Here is a 22,304-nt window from a genome sequence, read left to right on the forward strand (position 1 = left end):
TAATAACTGTTAACCGCAGAGCGGACACAGCCTTAGTCACGAGTCCGATTCGCACTTGACCGATTTATATAATTTTGAAAAGTAATTTAAAAATAAAATAGTTTATTTTTTCTCATTTTATTCTAACATTGGATTACACAGTACATAATGGCTGTTTTCCAATTACAGAGCATAATGCGACTCAGTGGCGCACAATGACGAATTATGCTGATGCTTAATTGGAACGTGAAACGCACCAGCAGGGGGCCTAGTCAAGTGGCTTACGCTTCATAGCGTTTCTCTTTCTACAAACGTTGACGTCTTATCGAATACGCTATACGACAGGTAGCCAAGTGGATTACAACTTTGCGAACGCTCATTCTATTGGATCGTACGCTAATGTCTATGGCTTCGAATTCTAACGTCAGTCAGGGTACGTCAAACTGTGAACTGTCATTCAGTTTGACATTAGTAATGTTGAAAAATATTCAATAATTCAATAATTAAACTGCCGAAAAAGTAGAAAGTCAATAAATTTACTTAATTGAAGTGAATTAAAAAAGTCAGGTTTTGCTTTAGATTATAAAAATACATATAGAGGTAAGTTCGTTTTGCATTTGCAATGATGCATAAAAATATATTATGTCTTCAAGGTTTAAATTGAATTTATTAAAATGTGTACTTATTTTTCAGCGCCAGCCCGGAGCAATTTTCTGCTCTAATAGAATTCATGGAAAGGTACTATAAAAAAAATACAGTTTTGTTTCCAAACTTACTTCTATATTCTTATAATAAACAATGAAATCATATCAATACCAAGTGCTTCGTTGGTGTGTGTTACCTATAGGTATGGTGACCTCAGTGGAGACTTCAGGGTCGAGTAAAAGCCGACGAAATATGGGCAAGGCTGACAGTCTTACTAAATTCAATTGGTGGTGGGGTACATAAATCACAAGATAAGTGGAAGAAAGTAAGTTTGAACTTGCACCTTGTTAACCTAGCTGTATATTTCAGACTCTCAATTGTTTGTTAACCTAGCTGTATATTTCAGACTCTCAATTGTTTGTTAACCTAGCTGTATATTTCAGACTCTCAATTGTTGCTCTGTATATTTCAGAATTTGTGGCAGTTGAACAGAGACTCCTTGCACTGGAGGAGACGCAAGAGAAGCTCTTCCATGAGCGAGAAAGGGAAAGGGAAAAGCTCCTCCATGAATGTGAGAGGGAGTGTGAGAAACTACTCCATAAAAGAGAAATGGAGCGACTGCGACTGGATTTGTGACCATTTTATTTTTTTTATAGAGCTGATGTAAAATATTTACTGTGTTAAATGATTTTAAGCGTTTATTTTAGATTAATATCTTTAAATTTTATAGGATTTATAATTACATATGTACTTAATTTATTTTAAGAGTTTGTTTTAGTTTTAAGAATATTGAATTTGTTTTTATCCTCTGTCTTTAGTTGTTTTACTTTTTAATCTTTAAATTTTATAGGATTTATATGTTCTAATTTATTTTAAGTGTTTGTTTTAGTTTTAAGAATATTGAATTTGTTTTTGATTTTAATATTATTTAATTTAATAGTTTAAGTACAGTATTTTCTGTCCTCTTTCTTTAGTTGTTTTACATTTTAATCTTTAAATTGTATAGTAGATCAAGAGCCCACGACAGCCAGACATTCCTTTCTTTAATAAACTTGAAAGTTTCTCTGTATATGTCTCAGAGATATAGATAAGAACGACTAGCGATTATCAAGTCTGGGTTGTGGTTACTTTGGCCGGAAACAGGTAAGGGTGTATAAAATTGTACCTAACTTTCATTATAGTTTCAAAGCTAAATTTTATATATGTTAGTTGGGGACCTATTAAAAGATGTTACCTTAAGAGCCAGACAGTTTTCATGGTTCTTACATCTAGCCAGACACATTTAAAAAATAACTAACATATCATCAAATTCACATAACTACCTAAAAGCGTAACAAATATGAAATAACCCACTAAAAACATTAGTTAACTGTAATTATTAAAAAAATAAAAGTATAATATATAAGTAATAAAGTTATTACTTATCTTTTACGAGGACTTATGATGATGGAATTTCACATATCCCGATGACTTTTTTATTGTGTCATCGAGAAATTGTTTTTGATTTTAATATTATTTGAATTTAATAGTTTAAGTACAGTATTTTCTGTCCTCTGTCTTTAGTAGTTTTACTTTTTAATCTTTAAATTTTATAGGATTTATATGTTCTAATTTATTTTAAGTGTTTGTTTTAGTTTTAAGAATATTGAATTTGTTTTTGATTTTAATTTAATAGTTTAAGTACAGTATTTTCTGTCCTCTGTCTTTAGTTGTTTTACTTTTTAATCTTTAAATTTTATAGGATTTATATGTACTTAATTTATTTTAAGTGTTTGTTTTAGTTTTAAGAAGATTGAATAAAACATGTATACATAATATGTAATAGTATATTTTATTCTTTAATTAGTTAAGTAGTTTATACCACCATTAATTCAGTACACACTTTTATAAATACTAACAAAAAATACAATTAAAATTACAAACTTAAAAATATAAAAAAATAGGTTGAGGCTGTAACGATGATCAATTTTTTCACCTATGACCTGCACTAAAATATGAGCAGTTATCAGAAACTTTAAAAGGATTAATATATTCTGTAACTAATGCAGTTGCATTATTTAAATCTGTGAAGTAAACAAAATAATGTTTTAGGAGCGAAAAAATATTATACAAAACTACTTGGTCAGGCACACTGCATTAGGTTTAAAAGTAATACACTTTAAAACTACACACAACACACTTTAAAAAATACACTGTAGGTTTTAAAGTAATACCTACTGCACTTATGTACTTAATTTTAATTTGTCTTTATTTAGTAAGTAATTCACTCTTCTAGCTTTTATAATAATATTATACTTAATTCAACAATTAACTAAATGACTACTTCAGTCTTTATAACCAAAATTACATACTTTTGTTTTAAAAAATTAAACAATGGTTAATTATCAAACTTATTTGTAAATAAAATAATGCTCCCGTGAATCAGGAGTGTGCAGTGCTGCCAGTGCCAGGTGCTGTTCCAGTTAGTTGGACCAGGGAACCACTAGTTCACGCTACATACTACACGCCATTACCATAGAGAGACAAAAATAACCTATTAAATTAACCTATTAACTAAATTATTAAGTATTATTCTGCCACTCATCAGCTCGTCTTGGTTGCTGGAAATGGGTCCAACCAGCACACTCGGTTCATCAACATCCTCTTGTTGCTCAGCCATATTATTAGGGAGAGGTAATTGAGCATCCTGTGCAATATTGTGCAGAACACAACATGCAATAGTTACCTTACTGGCAACACGAGGATGGTAATGGAGTGTACGATGCTTCAGCAAGCATCTCCAACGAGCCTTCAGTATACCAAAACATCGTTCAATACAATTGCGTGCCTGTAAATGGCGTGTAGTGTACACCGCTGCCCGAGAACCTGGTTCGGCATTTAAAATTGGTATCATCAGCCACGCTCTCTGCGGGTATCCAGAATCACCTTAAACAAATAATGTAGTTAAAGAGCTTTATAACTCCAATATTTTTATGATAAATATATAGAAGTAGGTAGGAATTATTTGATTTACCTAATAGCCACGTCAATTCACCATTTTCGTGAAGTCCACGCATGTATGGTTCCACTTCACTGGATGCCCATATGAAGGAATCATGCGTGGCTCCACCATATTTTGCATTGACATTGGTAATCTTTAAATTATCATCACATATCTGAAAAAAAATTTAAGTTATAAAAAATATTCTATTTGCAGTTGCTTTGTTATTTTGTTTTAATGTAACATGTTAAAAACAATGCTTACTAACTAATTATACATATGCAAAGAAATATAGCTTACCATTTGCACATTCAAGGAATGGTATCCTTTTCTGTTAAAATAATTCTGTTCATCAATGTGAGGTTTTATAATAGATATGTGAGTGCAATCTATGCATCCTATTACCCCTGGTAATTGAAATTTCCTTTGAAATCTGTAATCAGTTATATTTACATTTTATAATTAAAGACAATTACCTAAATATATTATAAAATATACTTAATACAATTATTAAAAAGACTTTCAAATGGATTTGTCACAATATTTTGTAAACCTTTAAAACATTTAGAATTGAACAGAAACAAACATTTTGTGGTATAATAGACAATCAATATGTGGAATAATAGAATTGTTTGTGACTACAATTATTAGCAGCGACCTTCTTTCTATGTAAAGGATTAAGTTATTTATTAAAATTGTACAAAACATTGAAAGTTATAAATAAATTAATAGAAACACTTACTCTTGTCGAATTTTTGCTCTTTCTTGGCTTGTTTGAGGGAAAACTATCCATTTTTTAACTATCAGAGGACTGTTGAGTGCCTCCACAACTTGCCTAATGCATCTACTTGTAGTGCATTGTGGCAAATGTTGGGTGACACCCACAATTCTCTGATACGATCCCGTTGCCAAGAATTTTGGGCATTTAAAATATCGGACATCACTTATAAACAATCGCAGTGAAGAAACTGTGGATTACCTTTACTTCCAAAGGAATTTCTTTAGTACCCCGTATTTTTGTTTGGTTACGTAGGCTGCAGCAAAGCTCGCTAAAAGTTTTTTTACTTAACCTAAAACGCTCTTGAAACAATTGTTCGGGCATTTCTTCGATTGTCTCCAAACTCCGTCTGGACGCATTTCTTTTTTGGCGCCTGAGCCAAACTTCTTCATCGTGCGCAGCTTTTAAAAGTCTCAAAGCGTGCATTTTATTAAAAATTTTATAATCACTAAGAAACACAACACGGAACTTCAACAGCTGATTATAAAATCGCCATTTTGTTTCGATTTCTACAAGATGTTAGCGTACGCTTGATAACGAACGCCCACAGAGCGTTTCTCCTGTCAAAAGTGCCACTTGGCTAGCCATTTGTATGGCGCCTGTCGTATGACTTTACGTTCCGTTTAATGGAATAGAAAAACAATGCCACTCGTCTACCAATTTTCGTTTCGTTACGCTCGGTCACGTGACGTATCTCCAGCTTATGTCAATCTCATACATTCGTTTATCGATTCTATTGAACTTTACGCTAATAGAAAGCCACTTGCATAGGGGGGAGTTCAGTGTTGAAAAAAAAAAATTCATATAGTTAGCAATAATCTCATTATTGTGTAAATAAAATGGTATACATATAATAATTGGTTGAAAAATATTTACGGTTATTTTAAGTAATTTGGATTTTGATTATTTCATGAACATTTTTTTCAATGTTTGTACCTTCATCCATACTTATATTTATTTTTTTAACACAATTTGAATTAACTTTGATTATTTCGAAAAAACTACAATGAAACGAAAGCTTTAAAATTTTTTCCAACAATTAATAATTACTAACGATAAATCGATTGCACGCATCAATTCACGCGCATTACGCTGACACAATAAAAAAGTCATCGGGATATGTGAAATTCCATCATCATAAGTCCCCGTAAAAGAGTAATAACTTTATTACTTATATATTATACTTTTATTTTTTTAATAATTATAGTTAACTAATGCTTTAGTGTGTTATTTCATATTTGTTACGCTTTTAGGTAGTTATGTGAATTTGATGATATGTTAGTTATTTTTTAAATGTGTCTGGCTAGATGTAAGAACCATGAAAACTGTCTGGTTCTTAAGGTAACATCTTTTTATAGATCCCCAAGTAACATATATAAAATTTAGCTTTTAAACTATAATGAAAGTTAGGTACAATTTTATACACCCTTACTACCTGTTTCCTGCCAAAGTAACCACAACCCAGACTTGATAATCGCTAGTCGTTCTTATCTTTATCGGAGACATATACAGAGAAACTTTCAACTTTATTAAAGAAAGGAATGTCTGGCCGTCGTGGGCTCTTGATCTATAGGTCGACCTTCACCGGCGTGATAATAAAATGAGACTAATTTTATATTAATTATAAAATTATAAATATAAATTATATTAGGCGCTAATATAAATTATATTATATAGGCGCTAAATTTATATTAGGCGATAGGCGTCATTTGGGAACATGGGAACCACTGAAAATCAGTGCTGCAGCTCTTAAGCCGCAGAATTCCTGAGTGGTGTCCCTGTTCAGCACACAGGATCACACCTTATTAATATTAATGTTTTATATCGTAATTTCAATGTGTTTTTCTATTTAATTTCTGTTTCATTTTTATTTGTCTTTATGTGTGTGTTGAATTAAATGTCTTTTCTTTCTTTCTAAAAAATTATTTAAAATGGGTTTGCTGCAAAAATCCTGGACAGGATATTTTTTTTATTTTTATTTAAATGTCTTTAAGTATGTTTGTTGATTTTTTTTTATTTTTAATAAAAAGTTCGCACAAAAACATTTTTGTTTATAAATCTCTTAACTCCTGGGATAGTTTGGCGCGCTTTGATTTACATGCTAGTGTTGACCTGAGGAACAAAATGTACTATGTCTTCTTTCTGGGCAGCGCTTGGTCAAACTTCCATACAAAGACAGAAACGGCTGTTCAGTATTTTGTAAAGGGTAGGCTTACGTTGCATTGTCTAGAGTTAAAACTCTAGATATGGTACATATTATTAATTTAGATCCCAGTTAAATTAAAGCACCAGAGAGTGCTTTATGTGGAGTAGGTACAATCGCTTAGCGCAGAAAACGAGTAAAAAAAAATTAAAATAGAAAGCTTCATCATTCACGCATGACACCACGTAAAGCATGTCATGCTGCATTATCGTCTGTGGATGACTTACGAGAAAATAAAAATTTAATGCACAGAAATATGCATTTATATGCCGTTTATTTATATTATAGAGATTGTCATTTAATCTTATTAAGCTATTGCATAGCTTCTATCGCGGGCCTTGAGCGCGGGGACCGAATCCAGAAATTCCGTAACGAAAATCCTCACGCTCCCCATTTCGACGGGCGCGGAGGTGTGGCTTAAAGGCATAGCATGCAATAGCTTTACCGCGGCGCGGCAGTCTCCGAGTGCCAAACGTCTTTTTTTCTCCAATCACCAATGTCACTTGTCTGTGGTCCCTTCTACGTAGTCGTCGTTTCGTCATCTGTGGTGGTCGTTGGACGTTGACGTTCATCATAATTCATAGTTCATAGTTCATACTTCAGGAATATTTTTCTTTCTTCAGTTGTCAAAATTTATCGAACAATAAAATCAGAATATTGTTCATCGGGGTTAAAATTAACTCTACAAAAGTTTTTAGAATCAAACGTGAAGCATACGTAGCATATTTTTGTAAAAAAATATACAGACAATTAGGTAAGTGCATTAAAATTATTCATTGTGTACTTTTTAATATACTTAGAATTTAGTTTCTTAATTTTAAACAGGCAACAAGTTGTTCGTATAATTATTATTAAAAATTTAAGTTTTCCACATAGGTACATTTATTAAATGAAAAGTTTATTTATAGCCATGAAATTACTGTCGAGTTTAAGTGAAATACCTGAGCTAACGAAGCCTCACATTCATATCAAGGACAAGGATGTTTTATTAGAGAAAATAAATAATTTAATAGCAGATGGCAACAAGAAACTACAGATTGTTACTGATTTTGACCACACTTTAACTAGGCATCATATGGATACTGGAAGAATTGTCCTCACCAGCTTTGGTAAGTTTTCAGATCCCATTGCAAATTTATTTTTTAATGAATATGAATACTTTACATAAAATACGCGTTTTGGATATACGGTAAGTATACCGTTAATACATTCAACCCATTATAATTGTTTCCACTGCAGGAAGATAGTATCATAAATATTAACAGATGATTGATGAATCAAAGTATGATTGGACTTGTAAGGGTTGAGAATATTATGTTTGTAATAATTTAAATCTATATATTACTATTGTCAACATAATAGCATATTGTTTCATAATCATAAGACTCATTAGGTATGTTGTTACTATAGGTATGTTAAGAGAATGCCCATCAGTACCACAATATTATCGAGATGAAGATAATAGACTCTCTAATATTTATAAACCAATAGAAGTCGATTCAGAAATGGGTATTGAGGAAAAGACAAAACACATGATTGATTGGTATATTGCAGCACATAAACTTTTAGTGTAAGTATACACTACTTTAATATAAATATTTATAGACACATTAACATTATGTGTAATTTAAAAATATATTTGTATGTAGATATTATATACAGGGTGTCCCAAAAAGTAGTGATATACTGAAGCTGGGAGGTAGAGAACTTAGAGGGCTATCCGAATCACCCCCATGTGTGTTATGTGATTTTTCGTATTTTCGGAGTTATTACATTTTTTTCAATTTTTCATCTATCGCCGAGTACGATGAGATTTTTATTTATGGTGACGTGAATTATTGCGCTAGATGCTTGATTTTTTTTGTGTGCTAAGCTGAAAGATAGGCCAATTCAGTATGGTAACATTTACTATCATTAGATCTTCGAATGGAATAAAAAAAAGAATTAAATGCCAAGAAAGATAAAATTACCCAGTATGTTCATAACTTCAAGGGCCCATAAAAAATAAAATCACATAAAATGTTTTTTCAATTTGGCTTTTAAAAACTTGCTCTATCGATCAGGTAGCTACCCTAAAAATTTCATTTTATTATTATGAAGGCTTCAATCGAAAAATTGAAATCTAAATGTGGTAAGTGCAAAATTTTTATTAACATGATGATCATTTAAACCAATAAATAGGTGTTTAATTACCAGAATTTTTTTTTAAATAGCCCCGCTGTTGCTCAATGCAAGTGCGACATCACCGTAAAAAGTTGTCTTTCTAATGTCTGAATGCTCTTTTATCATTTTTAATGGTTTCTTCTGCTACTATGAATTTTCGGGTTATTTCGTCCAAATTGTGGCAGTCTCTCGTCTTTGTAGTATCCCCACGGAAAAAATTCAATAGGGTTAATGTCCGGTGACCGTGGAGGCAAGGCTAAAGGGCAAAAATACCCTGAAAGATGGATTGGTCGTTGCAGCCTGCGCATGCGCCGGTGACGCCTGCTTTAAAACCTGGCCTCCACGGTCCCTCGACCTAAACCCCATTGATTTGTTTCAATGGGGATACTAAAAAGACTTCGGCTACTTGAGAGAATGCCACAATTTGGACGAAATAGCCCGGAAATTCATAGTAGCAGAAGAAACCATTAAAAATGATAAAAAAGCATTCAGACATTTAAAAGACAACTTTTTACGGTGATGTCGCACTTGCATTGAGCAACAGCGGGGATATTTAAAAAAAAATTCTGGTAATTAAACACCTATTTATTGGTTTAAATGATCATCATGTTAATAAAAATTTTGCACTTACCACATTTAGATTTCAATTTTTCGATTGAAGCCTTCAGAATAATAAAATGAAATTTTTAGGGTAGCTACCTGATCGATAGAGCAAGTTTTTAAAAGCCAAATGGAAAACCTTTTTTATGTGATTTTATTTTTTTATGGGCCCTTGAAGTTATGAACATACTGGGTAATTTTATCTTTCTTGGCATTTAATTCTTTTTTTTATTCCATTCGAAGATCTAACGATAGTAAATGTTACCATACTGAATTGGCCTATCTTTCAGCTTAGCACACAAAAAAAATCAAGCATCTAGCGCAATAATTCACGTCACCATAAATAAAAATCTCATCATACTCGGCGATAGATGAAAAATTGAAAAAAATGTAATAACTCCGAAAATACGAAAAATCGCATAACACACATGGGGGTGATTCGGATAGCCCTCTTGGTCCTCTACCTCCCAGCTTCCGTTCATCACTACTTTTTGGGACACCCTGTATATTATAGTTGAATTTTAATATCTATCTATCTGTATTTCTTAATTAGCTTTTCATATTGTTTAAAATAGTATATATTTGTGTTGTTAATATTATATAACAAGACTTAAATTTAAGCCTATTATCATAAAGTTGTTGGTTCCCTACTTAATTTTATGTGTCTTCTAAATAAAACTGTTCATGTTTATTTTTCAGAGGTATGAAATTACCTAAGCAAGAGTTAGTAGAAATCAGCAAAAAAATGGTGGAATGCTTCAGGTAACTATATAATAAAAAATAAAAAAAAATTTAATGCTCAGATTAAATCTCATAATCACAATTTAATCTGTTGTAGTTAAACAAGTTTATTCTTTACAGAATTGGTGTTAAAGATTTAATAATGTGGAGTGATAAACATCAAGTCCCTGTGTTGGTGTTTTCTGCTGGTCTCGGTGAATGTGTTGTGGCCGCTATGGAAGCTGCTAATTTTCTTTTACCAAATGTCAAGGTAATTATGATAATTATGATTGTGTATTTTATGAAGACATTAGTGGTTAGCAATAATTGTTTATACAGTATAATACTGGTTAAATGGAAATAAAATAGATAAGAATGTGTTTGTTTATCATTTGTCTATGTTAAACATTACTGTTTTCTGATAAATAATTAATTGATGTGGGTAAGCACTTACTACTAATACTGTTTTTTGATAAATATTTTATAGATGTGAGTAACTAATACTGATAATATATCAGTGTTACATGTGCATTAATATATTCACCAATATTGCATTAACTTTTCAATGTCTTGAATATTTTTAGAGGTAGAGGTACAAGTATTTTAATTTAGTTTCTTAACTTAGATTTTTTGTCAACTACTCTCAAGTTGTTTCATAGTTAAGTCCAACCGTGATGACAAAATTGAAAGTTTTGTTCAAGGTGATCTCAAACTTTTTGGCTTTGGATAAGAATGACACAATAGTTGGAATCAAGGGTGAAGTGATTCACACATACAATAAAAACGAGGCTGTGATAAAGAATACAGAATATTATGAGATGGTGAAGGAACGCAACAATGTGGTGTTATTGGGCGATAATATTGGTGACGCAGGGATGGCAGAGGGGATGGACCACTGCGATGTTATCATCAAGGTTGGATTCCTCGGCAGAAATGTTGACGCCAATCTAAACAACTATATGAACAAGTTCGACATTGTTCTTGTCAACGACCATACCATGGATGTTGCCAATGCCATATGTAAATTGATGCTATAACACTTACCATTTTATATGAACTTTGAAATAAAAATTAAAAGTGAGCCTATAAATACAAGGTGCTTAATGCATGATTGTGTAATATAAATATTATGAACTTGTACTCATACTCAGATTGTTTTAGTCCAATGGACTGTGTGCTTCTTTTTGTAATTCGTTAAACAATTTATTGTTATGTTATGAGCAGATTCTGCTTTGTTATATTTTTTGTTTGAAAATACTTATGTATATTTTGTTTTATACTGTTATAGATAGTTAACATGAAATTAAATTTTCTTATTAATATTCTTTATATACCAATTTAGATAACCTAGATTAAATATTTCATTTCTAGATTTAACTCTGTACAAGCCAAATATTGACATTACTAAAAATGCATTTTTATACATGCATAATATCAAGTAATTATAGTTACTTTTACATAACAAATGTACAAAGATAGCATTTGTCGACAAAGCTTCAGTGATATTATATTAATCCTCAATGGGTAGATATTGTAAATCATCAGTATTCTCGAAGCTTGTTCAGGTAAATGCTACAGTAGGTAAACAAATTTTCAGTTTTTATGTGACATTTTTGTAATATGGTTGAAATAAAACAATTTTTAAAAATTAAATATTTTGTTATTATTTAAAAACAACACTTTTGAATATTAATGTATTTTCTAGTCATCACTGTGCTCTTCTGTGCTGTCTAATATCAGGTGATACATAGATTCCGACATTTCTCTACACTGCAAGAGCTGCATATGAGATGTTACAAACAAACGCTCAAAGCATACATGTTATATGTAAATTAATAAATGGAAGATAATTTTAGAAGACTAACTTAAATAACAAATGCTGGATAAATACTAACATTCGTTGACAAGACTAGGTATAATTTAAAAATACTGCTAAATAATCCGAATACTACGCGCCGGTAACTAGAATACAATATTTTTTATTTTATTATATGAATATCAAACTTTACGTAAAATACCTGTGCAAATAACAGGTGTATGCAACATTATCATCAGTTATTCGAACAAAGTCCTAGGCATCGCGTGTATCAAAAACGAAATAAATAAAGCAAAAACATAATATTTGTAAATAAAGATTCGATTTAATTTCTTAGTTGTACAATGTGGTTATCAAGTGTAAACATTATCGCGAATACCGCATACTCGTGTTTATGGCAAGAAATTAGAATCGCCCTCGGGCATTCAGTAATCAGCAAACTCATCAAATGACTGGAAAATACATACTTCAGCATTTACCCTATTCGTTTAATTTAACTCAACAAATTAAAAGCTTTAAATAAACAACAGTCTTAGAACATACAAGTTATTTACACAAATATTTATTAAATATAAAAAATATCCTACTGTACATATAACAATCATTGTCAATGTAGAAATATATAATTTGTATGTATTTACAATAACTAGAAACAGTATTAAAAATAGTCAAATCTTTAGGAAATATCTAGTCGTAGGCAGAGGCTTGGGAGTGAGACATGCAGTAATTATATATTCAAAGGCACTTTTATTACGTGTTGTTTTGAAAACGATAACACTAACGGTACAATTAGATTGTAGTAAAAAAGGTTCAAACTACACGCAGACTAATGATGTACTGATATGTAGCATACATATAATTTACTATTAATAGCTTTTCATTAATTCAACAGAAAATTAAACACCTATTTAGATGCATTCATTTGTTAATCTTTTGTTTATGATTTAAATTAAAAATGACACATTAAGATAGTATAAAGTTATTTACTGTTGACTACGTAAACGCTGATACAAAAATACATTTAAAATTAAACAATGATATTTAAAATTGTATCTATTGATACATTCTTGGGCAGGGCATAATAATACCTATACGGTTAGGTTCATTTTAATGTCGATTAAATTGATATTATATATAAAATAGTAATTAGTGCATGTTTCACGTCCAAGTAAAGGGTGGCCCAGACGCGTGCAGTCTATGAGAAAGCAAGGCTTTAAGGCGACAACACACGAGGGAAGCCGACAACACTATTCCTTACAAAAATACACCATCTATTCATAACAATATCACTCGTGTTACATTTCCTCCGAACACCTAAAACCGGGCCGGGCTTACAACCGGTCTCGCGTCCGCCGAGATCGAACATTGGCATGAGATTACTTTTGGCGGACGCCATGTTGGCAAGCAAAAACTGGAACTCAATTTCGATTCCACCTCGCGGCGAAGTAAGTACATTAAGTTGAGTCGAAGTTGATAAAACTAAACACAATACTGAAAATCCTAATCGGATGCCCACCGAACGTCGGTTTAACTTTTACAAAGTACATATATTTTATGAAATCATCGTTGAATTTTTTCCGTCCTCTGAGACGTGACGACTTGGTCCCGCGTTAGTATAAAAGCACGTAAAGTCTATACAATAATTCTATCGACAGATCACAGCCTAGGTTTGAATGTCCCGCGCGGGCGAGTCGCGTGTAAGTAAATCTGTAACAAACGCTCGAGTTTCACCGTCACGTTATCGCCGCCACTTCCGATTGGCTCTTCTGAAGGCCGTCTTCGTCTGTTGGTCTGTGGGCGAAAGGACGATGTTAGCTCTGGTTTATTTATATTCAATATTAGAAGTGTTTAGTTTGTGTTAAAGGTGGTGTGGGAACACTTAAAGTACACAGAGGCTCTCATCTGATTTCACGTGGCGGCAGAGGCTGCTTTCGTCATTTTATTATGGTGTGTGTTATATAGGGTTTTAATTGTTACAGCGTGTTTAAGTGCTCGCTCGAGCAAATGTGAACGTATATGTGCGTACGAGCGTGCGAGCAAGTGTGTACTTATGCGTGTGTACAATCAAGTATGTTTTTGTGCGTGTGTGCGAGCAAGTGTCTATGTGTGCGTGCGAACAAGTATGTTTGTGTGCGCGCGTGCAAGTGTATGTGCAAGTGTATGTATGTGTGTACATGTAGACGTGCGCGGAGGCGGTGGGCGTGTGGTAGTGCGCGGCGTAGGGCAGCCGCGAGCGCGCCCGGCGCCGCGCCGCCACCGCGCGCCGCACCGCGCCCGGCCGCCACGAGTTGGCACTACGTGTGTGTGTACCTGTAGACGTGCGCGGAGGCGGTGGGCGTGTGGTAGTGCGCGGCGTAGGGCAGCCGCGAGCGCGCCCGGCGCCGCGCCGCCACCGCGCGCCGCACCGCGCCCGGCCGCCACGAGTTGGCACTACGTGTGTGTGTACCTGTAGACGTGCGCGGAGGCGGTGGGCGTGTGGTAGTGCGCGGCGTAGGGCAGCCGCGAGCGCGCCCGGCGCCGCGCCGCCACCGCGCGCCGCACCGCGCCCGGCCGCCACGAGTTGGCACTACGTGTGTGTGTACCTGTAGACGTGCGCGGAGGCGGTGGGCGTGTGGTAGTGCGCGGCGTAGGGCAGCCGCGAGCGCGCCCGGCGCCGCGCCGCCACCGCGCGCCGCACCGCGCCCGGCCGCCACGAGTTGGCACTACGTGTGTGTGTACCTGTAGACGTGCGCGGAGGCGGTGGGCGTGTGGTAGTGCGCGGCGTAGGGCAGCCGCGAGCGCGCCCGGCGCCGCGCCGCCACCGCGCGCCGCACCGCGCCCGGCCGCCACGAGTTGCGCACCGCGTGCACCGCCAGCCTGCAACACAACACGTTATATATGTTACAGTCAAAACCCTGAACCAGTCAATATCCTTATTGACCGGTAAAATTAGTCAATAAGGTTATTGACTGAGGGCGTTGGTCAAAATCCTTATTGACTGATTTTATCTGACTAAATCAGTCAATAAGGATTTTGACCGACACCCTCAGTCAATAACCTTATTGACTGATTTAAAGAGCTACATTCAGTCAATATAGGTTTTAACCAACGTACTGAATAGATTTTAACACTTAAATCTTTCTGTAATGGGCAAATAAAGCGTATATATAGTCCGTACCGAATTAGGTTAATTCTGCAAAAGGTTATCGATATGAATAAATATATAAGCCAGTAACCTGGGCGCGAGCGCGGCCACGGTGGTGAGCACGACGACGAGCCAGTAGAGCGGGTCGGCCAGCGCGTGCTGCAGCACACGGAACGTGGACGGCAGGTTGAAGCACGACACGCACACCGCCTGGTACACCAGCGTCAGCGCCAGGAACGAGCCCAGCGACCCGCACAGCGCCACCACTTGAATCACCGTCTACGGATAACACGTATGGATGAACATTTGCTTCAAATATCACTGAGATATACATATGGAGACGACACCGCCTACATCACTTATGTTCCGCTCAACATACGCCATATGGCGTAACTGCATGCTCATTTTTTATTTGTTTTAAAGTGAAACTTTTTATTTGTTTTAAAGTGAAACGCATCAAATATGCCTTCGTGTGTGTTACGATATTTCCAAATAATACAAATAATACGGAAAAGTGCAAAGGTATAACTTTCATCGGTAAGTACCTAACTAGATAATAATTTTTAAAACTTAGTTAGAGTCTCCTCCATACGTAGTAATATTATCTCAATGTCGAATATTCGATTTTAAAACCAAATAGTATATCGACTGGCCAGATGTCCTGGGATAACCTTTTCCATCTTTTCCATTGTCCATTGTCACCTTTTTCATTGTGTAACGGTATGAAATTTGAAATTGAAATTTTACTCTCAACACGCCTTAAGAAGTTTCACTTCCAAAATGGCATATTATTCACCTAAAGAGTGTATCTTTCGGTTGGTAAATGAATTTGTTTTTATTTATTAAATTGTGGCAGTTCTGCCAGTCATAAAGCAACGGTTGCGCTCAATACTAACACCAAAAGCAGTGATACAAGGAAATTTTTGTCGTTTTAAATGTGTTTCACGAGGCGGCTTTTTAGAGACTTTTGTTATTTTATATCTACATCCTAAATAAATATCTTACTTAATTTTGTGCTTGTGACCACTAATAAAACACGTGCATCGCGTGTAATTCTTTATAAATTTCTTTAATCTTTAACTCAAATAAACCATATCTATATTCACACCAAAACTTACGACCGTAAAATAGAATAGCTGCGTGAAATAAAATGACATTTTAAAATGAAAATTAATTTATTCAATATCACGAAACTTTTCATTTTTAATTATTCATGAAACCCTGAATGGTTGGGGAGCATAATTATACAAAACCGATTATATTACACGACAATGTACTAGTAAATATACAAAATTTATGGTTATGTATATATCATATTAATTGAAAGTGTGGCAAAAAATCGATCATGAGCGGCGAGAGACGCGGATTCAAAAACCAATGCAGCCAGCGACCAAACCTTGTTTTTTTAATACAAAATCTATATATATAAAACTCAAAGGTGAGTGATATAGTGATCTATATCAACGCACAGCCGGCAGCCCAAACCACTGTACGTATCGAGCTGAAATTTGGCATGCAGGTAGGTGTTAGGACGTAGGCATCCGCTAAGAAAGGATTTCCCGAAATTCTTGCGGGAACGGGGAAAAACGGGGATGCACGTACAAAGTCGTGGGCGGAAGCTAGTTATACAATAAACCAAACTTACTATGTTCCCAAACTTGCATGTTACTCAGTTCAAATTAGAGCTAAACATATTATAGTAATTAAATTAAAATTTCCCAACTCACCCAGCTCCTCGTCTCAATAGCGACGTACATCAACATGACAACCAGACAAGCCGTCATATTGCAGTCCCCAAAGGCCCATATGTCCACGTCCGTGTCCCAGTACGAAGCGGCCGTTACGAAGAATATCACCACACTGATGTACAGCGACTCGACTAGCACGAGCCAGTAGGAGTGCGCGCGGTAGGCCAGTCCGCGGCGGGACGCGCTGTATAGTCCGGGGCGTTCGGTTAGGAGAGCGGCTGGCGCTACACGGTCGTAGGCGCCTAGGGGATGATAATATTTTATAGCCAGTTCAACTTTTACATGTAAAGGCTATATATATAGGCTACAACTTTACAAGCGATGTCGGTTTAGGAGGGGGCCGAGTGCCACGCGGTCTTTTGTAGGTTAGGTACGCCAGGTAGGTTATTTATAACATTGGTTACGCAGGCTGTTCGAAAAATAGGACAACAAACTAAAAGTAGAAGACCATAATACTATAACAGCTTTAAAACGAAATCTCGGTTTTGTTTTATGTTTCGATTTTGAAGGACTGAGAAAGTTGTTTAAGGTAAAATCGATCAGTGAAACAAGTATGAAATGAATGTCCCCAATGAGGCAATAGATCTGAATACAAAAGGATTAAAAAATGCTGCAATTGCGCAATTAAAAAGTTAGCCCTAACTTATCCAAAATGTGATAGCTTGAATTCGATTGAAACTTACCAATAACAATAGGAGGAACTGCAGTGAACATAAGATTATACGCCATTAAATGCAACTGGTCGATCATCACAGACGATGAAAAACCGCAGAAAAACTGGTACCAGAAGATTAGGAACACAAATGTCTGCAAACAGAATAAAGTTTCAAGTAAATTATAGGAATTCATGACGAATTTTGTTAAATATGGCTTTGAATTTTTTTTTAATAAATTGTTATCGGTTTAAGACAGTCTTTGCTAAGTTGCAAGGTAACGTGTATTAAATATCATTAAAAAATAAGTTATTAGATTGGCTGCTAACTATCATGTGTTATATATATTTGTAAACTGTACTATATCTTGTATTAGCTATAAGGTAGTTGTAGGCTAGTAGCAGCAAAAAAAAAAGACGGGTTGCACTCCGGGAGTGCCGGCAGAAGTGAAAACTTGATTATTAACGTTTAGCATGTTTGATATCCCCGTCTTACGCTTTTTCGATCAGGTCACGTGTCCTGACGCGAGTTTATTAAGATTTTATACCCATTACAGAAAAAGTGCTCAACGCCGCTAAAGAAGTTTTCACTTCAAAAAACTATGAAACTCACGGCATTCTTAAGAAAGAAGTAGAGTATCATCCTGGCAAGTCTATCGTAGCACCAATGTCCGTGCACGAGCAGCAGCCGCTCGATGAATTTGAACCGGGATAACGCGAAGTCCGACGCCATTACCGCCTGCTTGCCCTCCTGGCCCGAGAGACCTGGAATATTTGCATTTTGTATTATTAATCCGGTCAAATTAAGCTTGAAAATAGTATTGAAATAAGGATAATTCCGGGAAAGCCAAATTTTGGTGAGGAGCTGGAGTGTACCATAACAAATAAAAATTGAAAAGTCCCTACTTATCATGTGCTTCAAAAGTTATTTGGGGTCAAAGGTCAAAATTTGAGGTTTTTTGGATTTTTCTCGAAAACCGTAAATTGTATAAAAAAAGACTTTTCAATTTTTATTTGTTATGGTACACTCCAGCTTCTCACCAAAATTTGGCTTTCCCGAAATTATCCTTATTTCAAATGCTTAACTTGACCGGATTATATTTTAGTGCACGCAAAAGAACAAGTATGTATACTTTAAAGAATAAGTAGTCTTCAAAGTTCGTTCTTCGTTCTTTTCAATTGAAAATGACGTTCAATTTTGGTTTAAGTACAAAAACGGTCATAAAAATGATCTAATGTTCTACTTTGTATTGCACTTATATTTATATGGTTACAGAATTTTTAATACAAATATTTGTAAATAGTATATCGTTATTGTGGCAAGATATTTTAAGTCAAGATCGAACTGTCAGTATCTCTTCTATATACTTAGACTTTTTACATAGACTTTAAATATCTCATAGAGTAAGGGCCGATTTTTCAATACTTGGTTAAAACTTATCCGCCCAATAAAGTATTACACGATAATATTAAAATGTCACGTAAACTGTCAATTACGGGCAATTAGAATACGTTTTTAAAATGGTAGTTTTATACATTATTCGACGAATAAGTTTTATCCAAGGATTGAAAAATCGGCCCTAAAGAGAATAAAGATACTCTTTGACTAAGTCTCTTTTTATTTGCAAGTTTGGTATACTTACCGACGCCGACATCTGCCGTTTGAATCATAGACACGTCATTTGCCCCATCACCTATGGCAAGCGTCGTCACTCCCAGCTCTTCTTTAACTGCCTGCAATACCATATAAATTGACCAATTAATATGTGTACATATATTATAATTATTGTTTTAAACAATTGTTAGTTAATTAAACACGTCGACTCTATTCTACACAGATATTGTATATTCTTTGCACAGATGAAACTTGCGTTGTCATCTGTTTAATTTGAGTGCTTGTTCGCATTCGAAGGACGTTCAAAGGTACCAAAAGTGAAGAGTATCGCTTTTCTGATCCATATTTGATAAAAACATGTCTCTGGAATTTGTCTATTGTACTTGGCAGAAAGGGATTAAAAGAACTAAACTCTAAAAGATGTGTAGAGAATACCTTACCTTGTGCAATTATTTTTAAATAAATAAATAAAAATAAACTTTATTTACGAAACAGGTACATACATATTTATATGCAGACCCAATGCAATTTATATGCAGAAATTGACTGCATTGTTTGAAAGGAAGGGAGGCTAGGCTAAAACCACCCTAAAAATATGAGCCGTCAGGGGATGCCTGTCAGATGTGAAACATCAACATTATTTATTAAAAGTAATATGAAGATATTCCATCATATAGCGCGGCGACGCGTCGCGGAAAACCAGTTTGTTTCGCATCAAAAGGTGTAGGCATACACTGGCCCAGGATGTACGTGGTACAGGATGTACGCGGTTCAGGATGTACGCGGTACAGGATGTACGCGGTACAGGATGTACGCGGTCCAGGATGTACGTGGTACAGGATGTTCGCGGTTCAGGATGTACGTGGTGCAGGATGTACGTGTGCACGCACCTTGACGATGTACGCCTTCTGCAGCGGTGTGGCGCGGCAGCACAGCACGGCGGAGCAGCGGCGCGCGAGCGACAGGAACGGCGCCACGAGCCCCGAGCGCCGGTCCAGGATGTACGTGAGCGTGCGCCCGTCCACCACCAGCGCGCGACCGCCGCCCTCCACACCGCCTTCTAGGTAACTCTTGATCGTGGACTCCGCGTGCTCCTGCGCATACGTATATAAAAACGCTATTTAACAATATGGCCACGCTCTAATATTTAAATTCAATCGATCGGAATATAGTTACTGTCAAAGGCGGCATTTATTGTAAAACAGTTGTTTCAAGTAAAAAAAACTTAAATCATATCGCAAAAATATAGAACAAAAATTGAACGAATGTATTAAAAAACGAATGTACTAAAAAATTTTTTTTGGAATAAAAAAAAAAACAAAATGTCACACAAATATTAAACTTAGTGCAATCAACAGCCCACCCATCAATCCAAAACCAACCTTATCCCTCGACATCAGGTGCAGCAGTCTATCGCTCTGCGAGAACAGCGCGGCCGAGTACGCAATATTGATGGCCGTCTCCGGCTTGTCCCCGGTGAGCACCCACACGACGATGCCGGCGTCGAGCAGCGCGCGCACGGTGCGCGGCACGTGCTCCTGCAGCCGGTCCTCCACGCCCGTCGCGCCGACCAGGCTCAGCGCGCTTTCGAGCCGCGCCAGAGACTCCCGGATACGCTTCTCCCGACCTGGAAGTAATCACCCATGAGTATATAAAAAAAAAGTCGGGTTACACTCTGGGTCCTGGGAGTGCCGGCAGAAGTGAAAACTTGATTATTAACGTTCAGCATGTTTGATATTTTGGAATAATAAATAATAATAAAATGGTCTTTATTTGGTTAGCACAACATTAGAAAGGTTACAAAAACTTATTAATACTACACAATGTACAGTAGAAGAAACGGAATGGTATCCGTCTTACGCATGGAATATAAGGGCTAAAAAAAAAATCCGTCTTACGCTTTTTCGATCAGGCCACGTGTCCTGACGCGAGTTTAAGATTTTATACCAAACGCCGCTAAAGAAGTTTTCACTTCAAAAAAAAAAATTGTTTATTTTTTTTAAACAAGTTTTCATCTTGGGTTGGAGCCTGGAGGTAAGTGCCTTCATTTAAGTGATAAATTTCACTTGTGTTAGAAGGCGCTTCTCTTCCATAACAATTACTAGGCATTAAAAATTTAAAGAAAGCATGCAAAGCATATGGATAAGGAGTAGGTACGGCTTATGTGTCAGTGCCGACCAGGCTAAGCGCACTTTCGAAACGCGCGAGAGACTCGCGAATGCGTTTCTCTCGACCTGAATAGAGTAAACTCGTGAATATATGGGAAACGATACAAATACGCAACTGAGTGCGCTCACGAGCCGCGCGAGCGCTTCGGAATACGTTTTCCCCTAACTTGACACAGTGAGAAATGATATGATTTTTTTTGTTCTCTTATTTGTATGTGTATGTGTTTCTATATTTTTTTTTGTGTCCCAATTTTTAATCAATTGAATGTTTGTTCCTTCTTTCTTTGAATCCGTAACTTTTGTGTCAATGCCGACCAGGCTAAGTGCGCTCTCGAGACGCGCGATCGATTCGTGGATTCGCTTCTGCCTACCTGGATGATAGGTACAATAATCTGGGAAAATAATATATGGGAAACGATATGAATATGTAACATATGTGTTATTTTTTATAGATAAAACACTTTTTAATACATATTTTATAGTAATATCTGTAATGTATTCTTTTATGGAAAAATTAATCAATTCCTAAAACATTAGTAACGATAATATCGCCCCAATATAGGTATTAATTTCTATTGCCATATAGCCCTTCAATTTGTATTGAAGCAATATTTTACACATTTATGTTGTCTATAAAATTACCTATTATGTAGTTTCAACACGCCATATCCAATAGTTGAAGCAAACGCTATGACTAAATGTTTGTAGTTTCTCATAAACGAAGTTATAGCCCTTTGTTATGAAATATAATATTAGAAATAACACATCATTTAATAAAGTTTAACTGTGGTCCTACTATAACAATAAAATAAACACGGTTCATAAAATATTATATAAATTTAATTTATCGCATCCGAGACGGCTGTTACGTACAACAAATCCAATTAGAGTGAACAATACGATCGCACAAGTACACGTGCATTTCAAAGTAATATACTATTAGGTATAGGAAAGCTAACAACGCATTAATTGTTTTTAACATATGAATAAAGATTCCAACTACGATTTATGCAGTTGGCTATTGTTCAATAATAAATTTAATTAGTCAGTAGATGTGTTAATAAGCTCTGTGAAGGTCTAGGTCTAGAATAACGGCTTATTTAAAAATTGTAG

At 35.6% G+C, this 22,304-nt stretch overlaps 2 protein-coding genes and 1 long non-coding RNA gene across 3 annotated transcripts in view; 2 read left to right on the forward strand and 1 right to left on the reverse strand.

Moving 5' to 3' along the window:
• Window positions 1-246: 246 nt before the first annotated feature.
• Window positions 247-2,407, forward strand: LOC149482062 (uncharacterized). Its single transcript, XR_016316698.1, has 4 exons — window positions 247-579; window positions 673-717; window positions 827-949; window positions 1,097-2,407. It is a non-coding gene; the product is annotated as an uncharacterized LOC149482062 (long non-coding RNA).
• A 4,774-nt stretch (window positions 2,408-7,181) lies between these two features.
• cN-IIIB (cytosolic 5'-nucleotidase IIIB) lies at window positions 7,182-11,721 on the forward strand. The gene is made up of 6 exons (XM_089704176.1): window positions 7,182-7,339; window positions 7,494-7,694; window positions 7,996-8,155; window positions 10,048-10,110; window positions 10,210-10,339; window positions 10,770-11,721. Exons 2-6 carry the CDS (start codon window positions 7,496-7,498, stop codon window positions 11,103-11,105), a joined length of 888 nt encoding a protein of 295 aa, XP_089560302.1. The 5' UTR covers window positions 7,182-7,339; window positions 7,494-7,495; the 3' UTR covers window positions 11,106-11,721.
• LOC149482064 (phospholipid-transporting ATPase VD) overlaps window positions 11,707-22,304 on the reverse strand; it is a 60,820-nt gene continuing 50,222 nt past the window's right edge. Inside the window, exons 8-16 of the mRNA XM_089704192.1 lie at window positions 20,406-20,650; window positions 19,914-20,117; window positions 19,052-19,142; window positions 18,022-18,173; window positions 17,440-17,563; window positions 16,736-16,998; window positions 15,100-15,287; window positions 14,603-14,740; window positions 11,707-13,675 (exon numbers count right to left, since the gene is read on the reverse strand). Coding sequence (XP_089560318.1) covers window positions 13,618-13,675; window positions 14,603-14,740; window positions 15,100-15,287; window positions 16,736-16,998; window positions 17,440-17,563; window positions 18,022-18,173; window positions 19,052-19,142; window positions 19,914-20,117; window positions 20,406-20,650 — 1,463 coding nt within the window. The 3' untranslated portion in view covers window positions 11,707-13,617. The remainder of the gene's footprint in view (window positions 13,676-14,602; window positions 14,741-15,099; window positions 15,288-16,735; window positions 16,999-17,439; window positions 17,564-18,021; window positions 18,174-19,051; window positions 19,143-19,913; window positions 20,118-20,405; window positions 20,651-22,304) is intronic.

The sequence above is a fragment of the Colias philodice genome, chromosome 15 (assembly GCF_061535455.1).
Source record: "Colias philodice isolate Cphi_HAF_F1 chromosome 15, ilColPhil1 Martin Lab GWU primary, whole genome shotgun sequence".
In the NCBI taxonomy this organism is placed as follows: domain Eukaryota; kingdom Metazoa; phylum Arthropoda; class Insecta; order Lepidoptera; family Pieridae; genus Colias; species Colias philodice.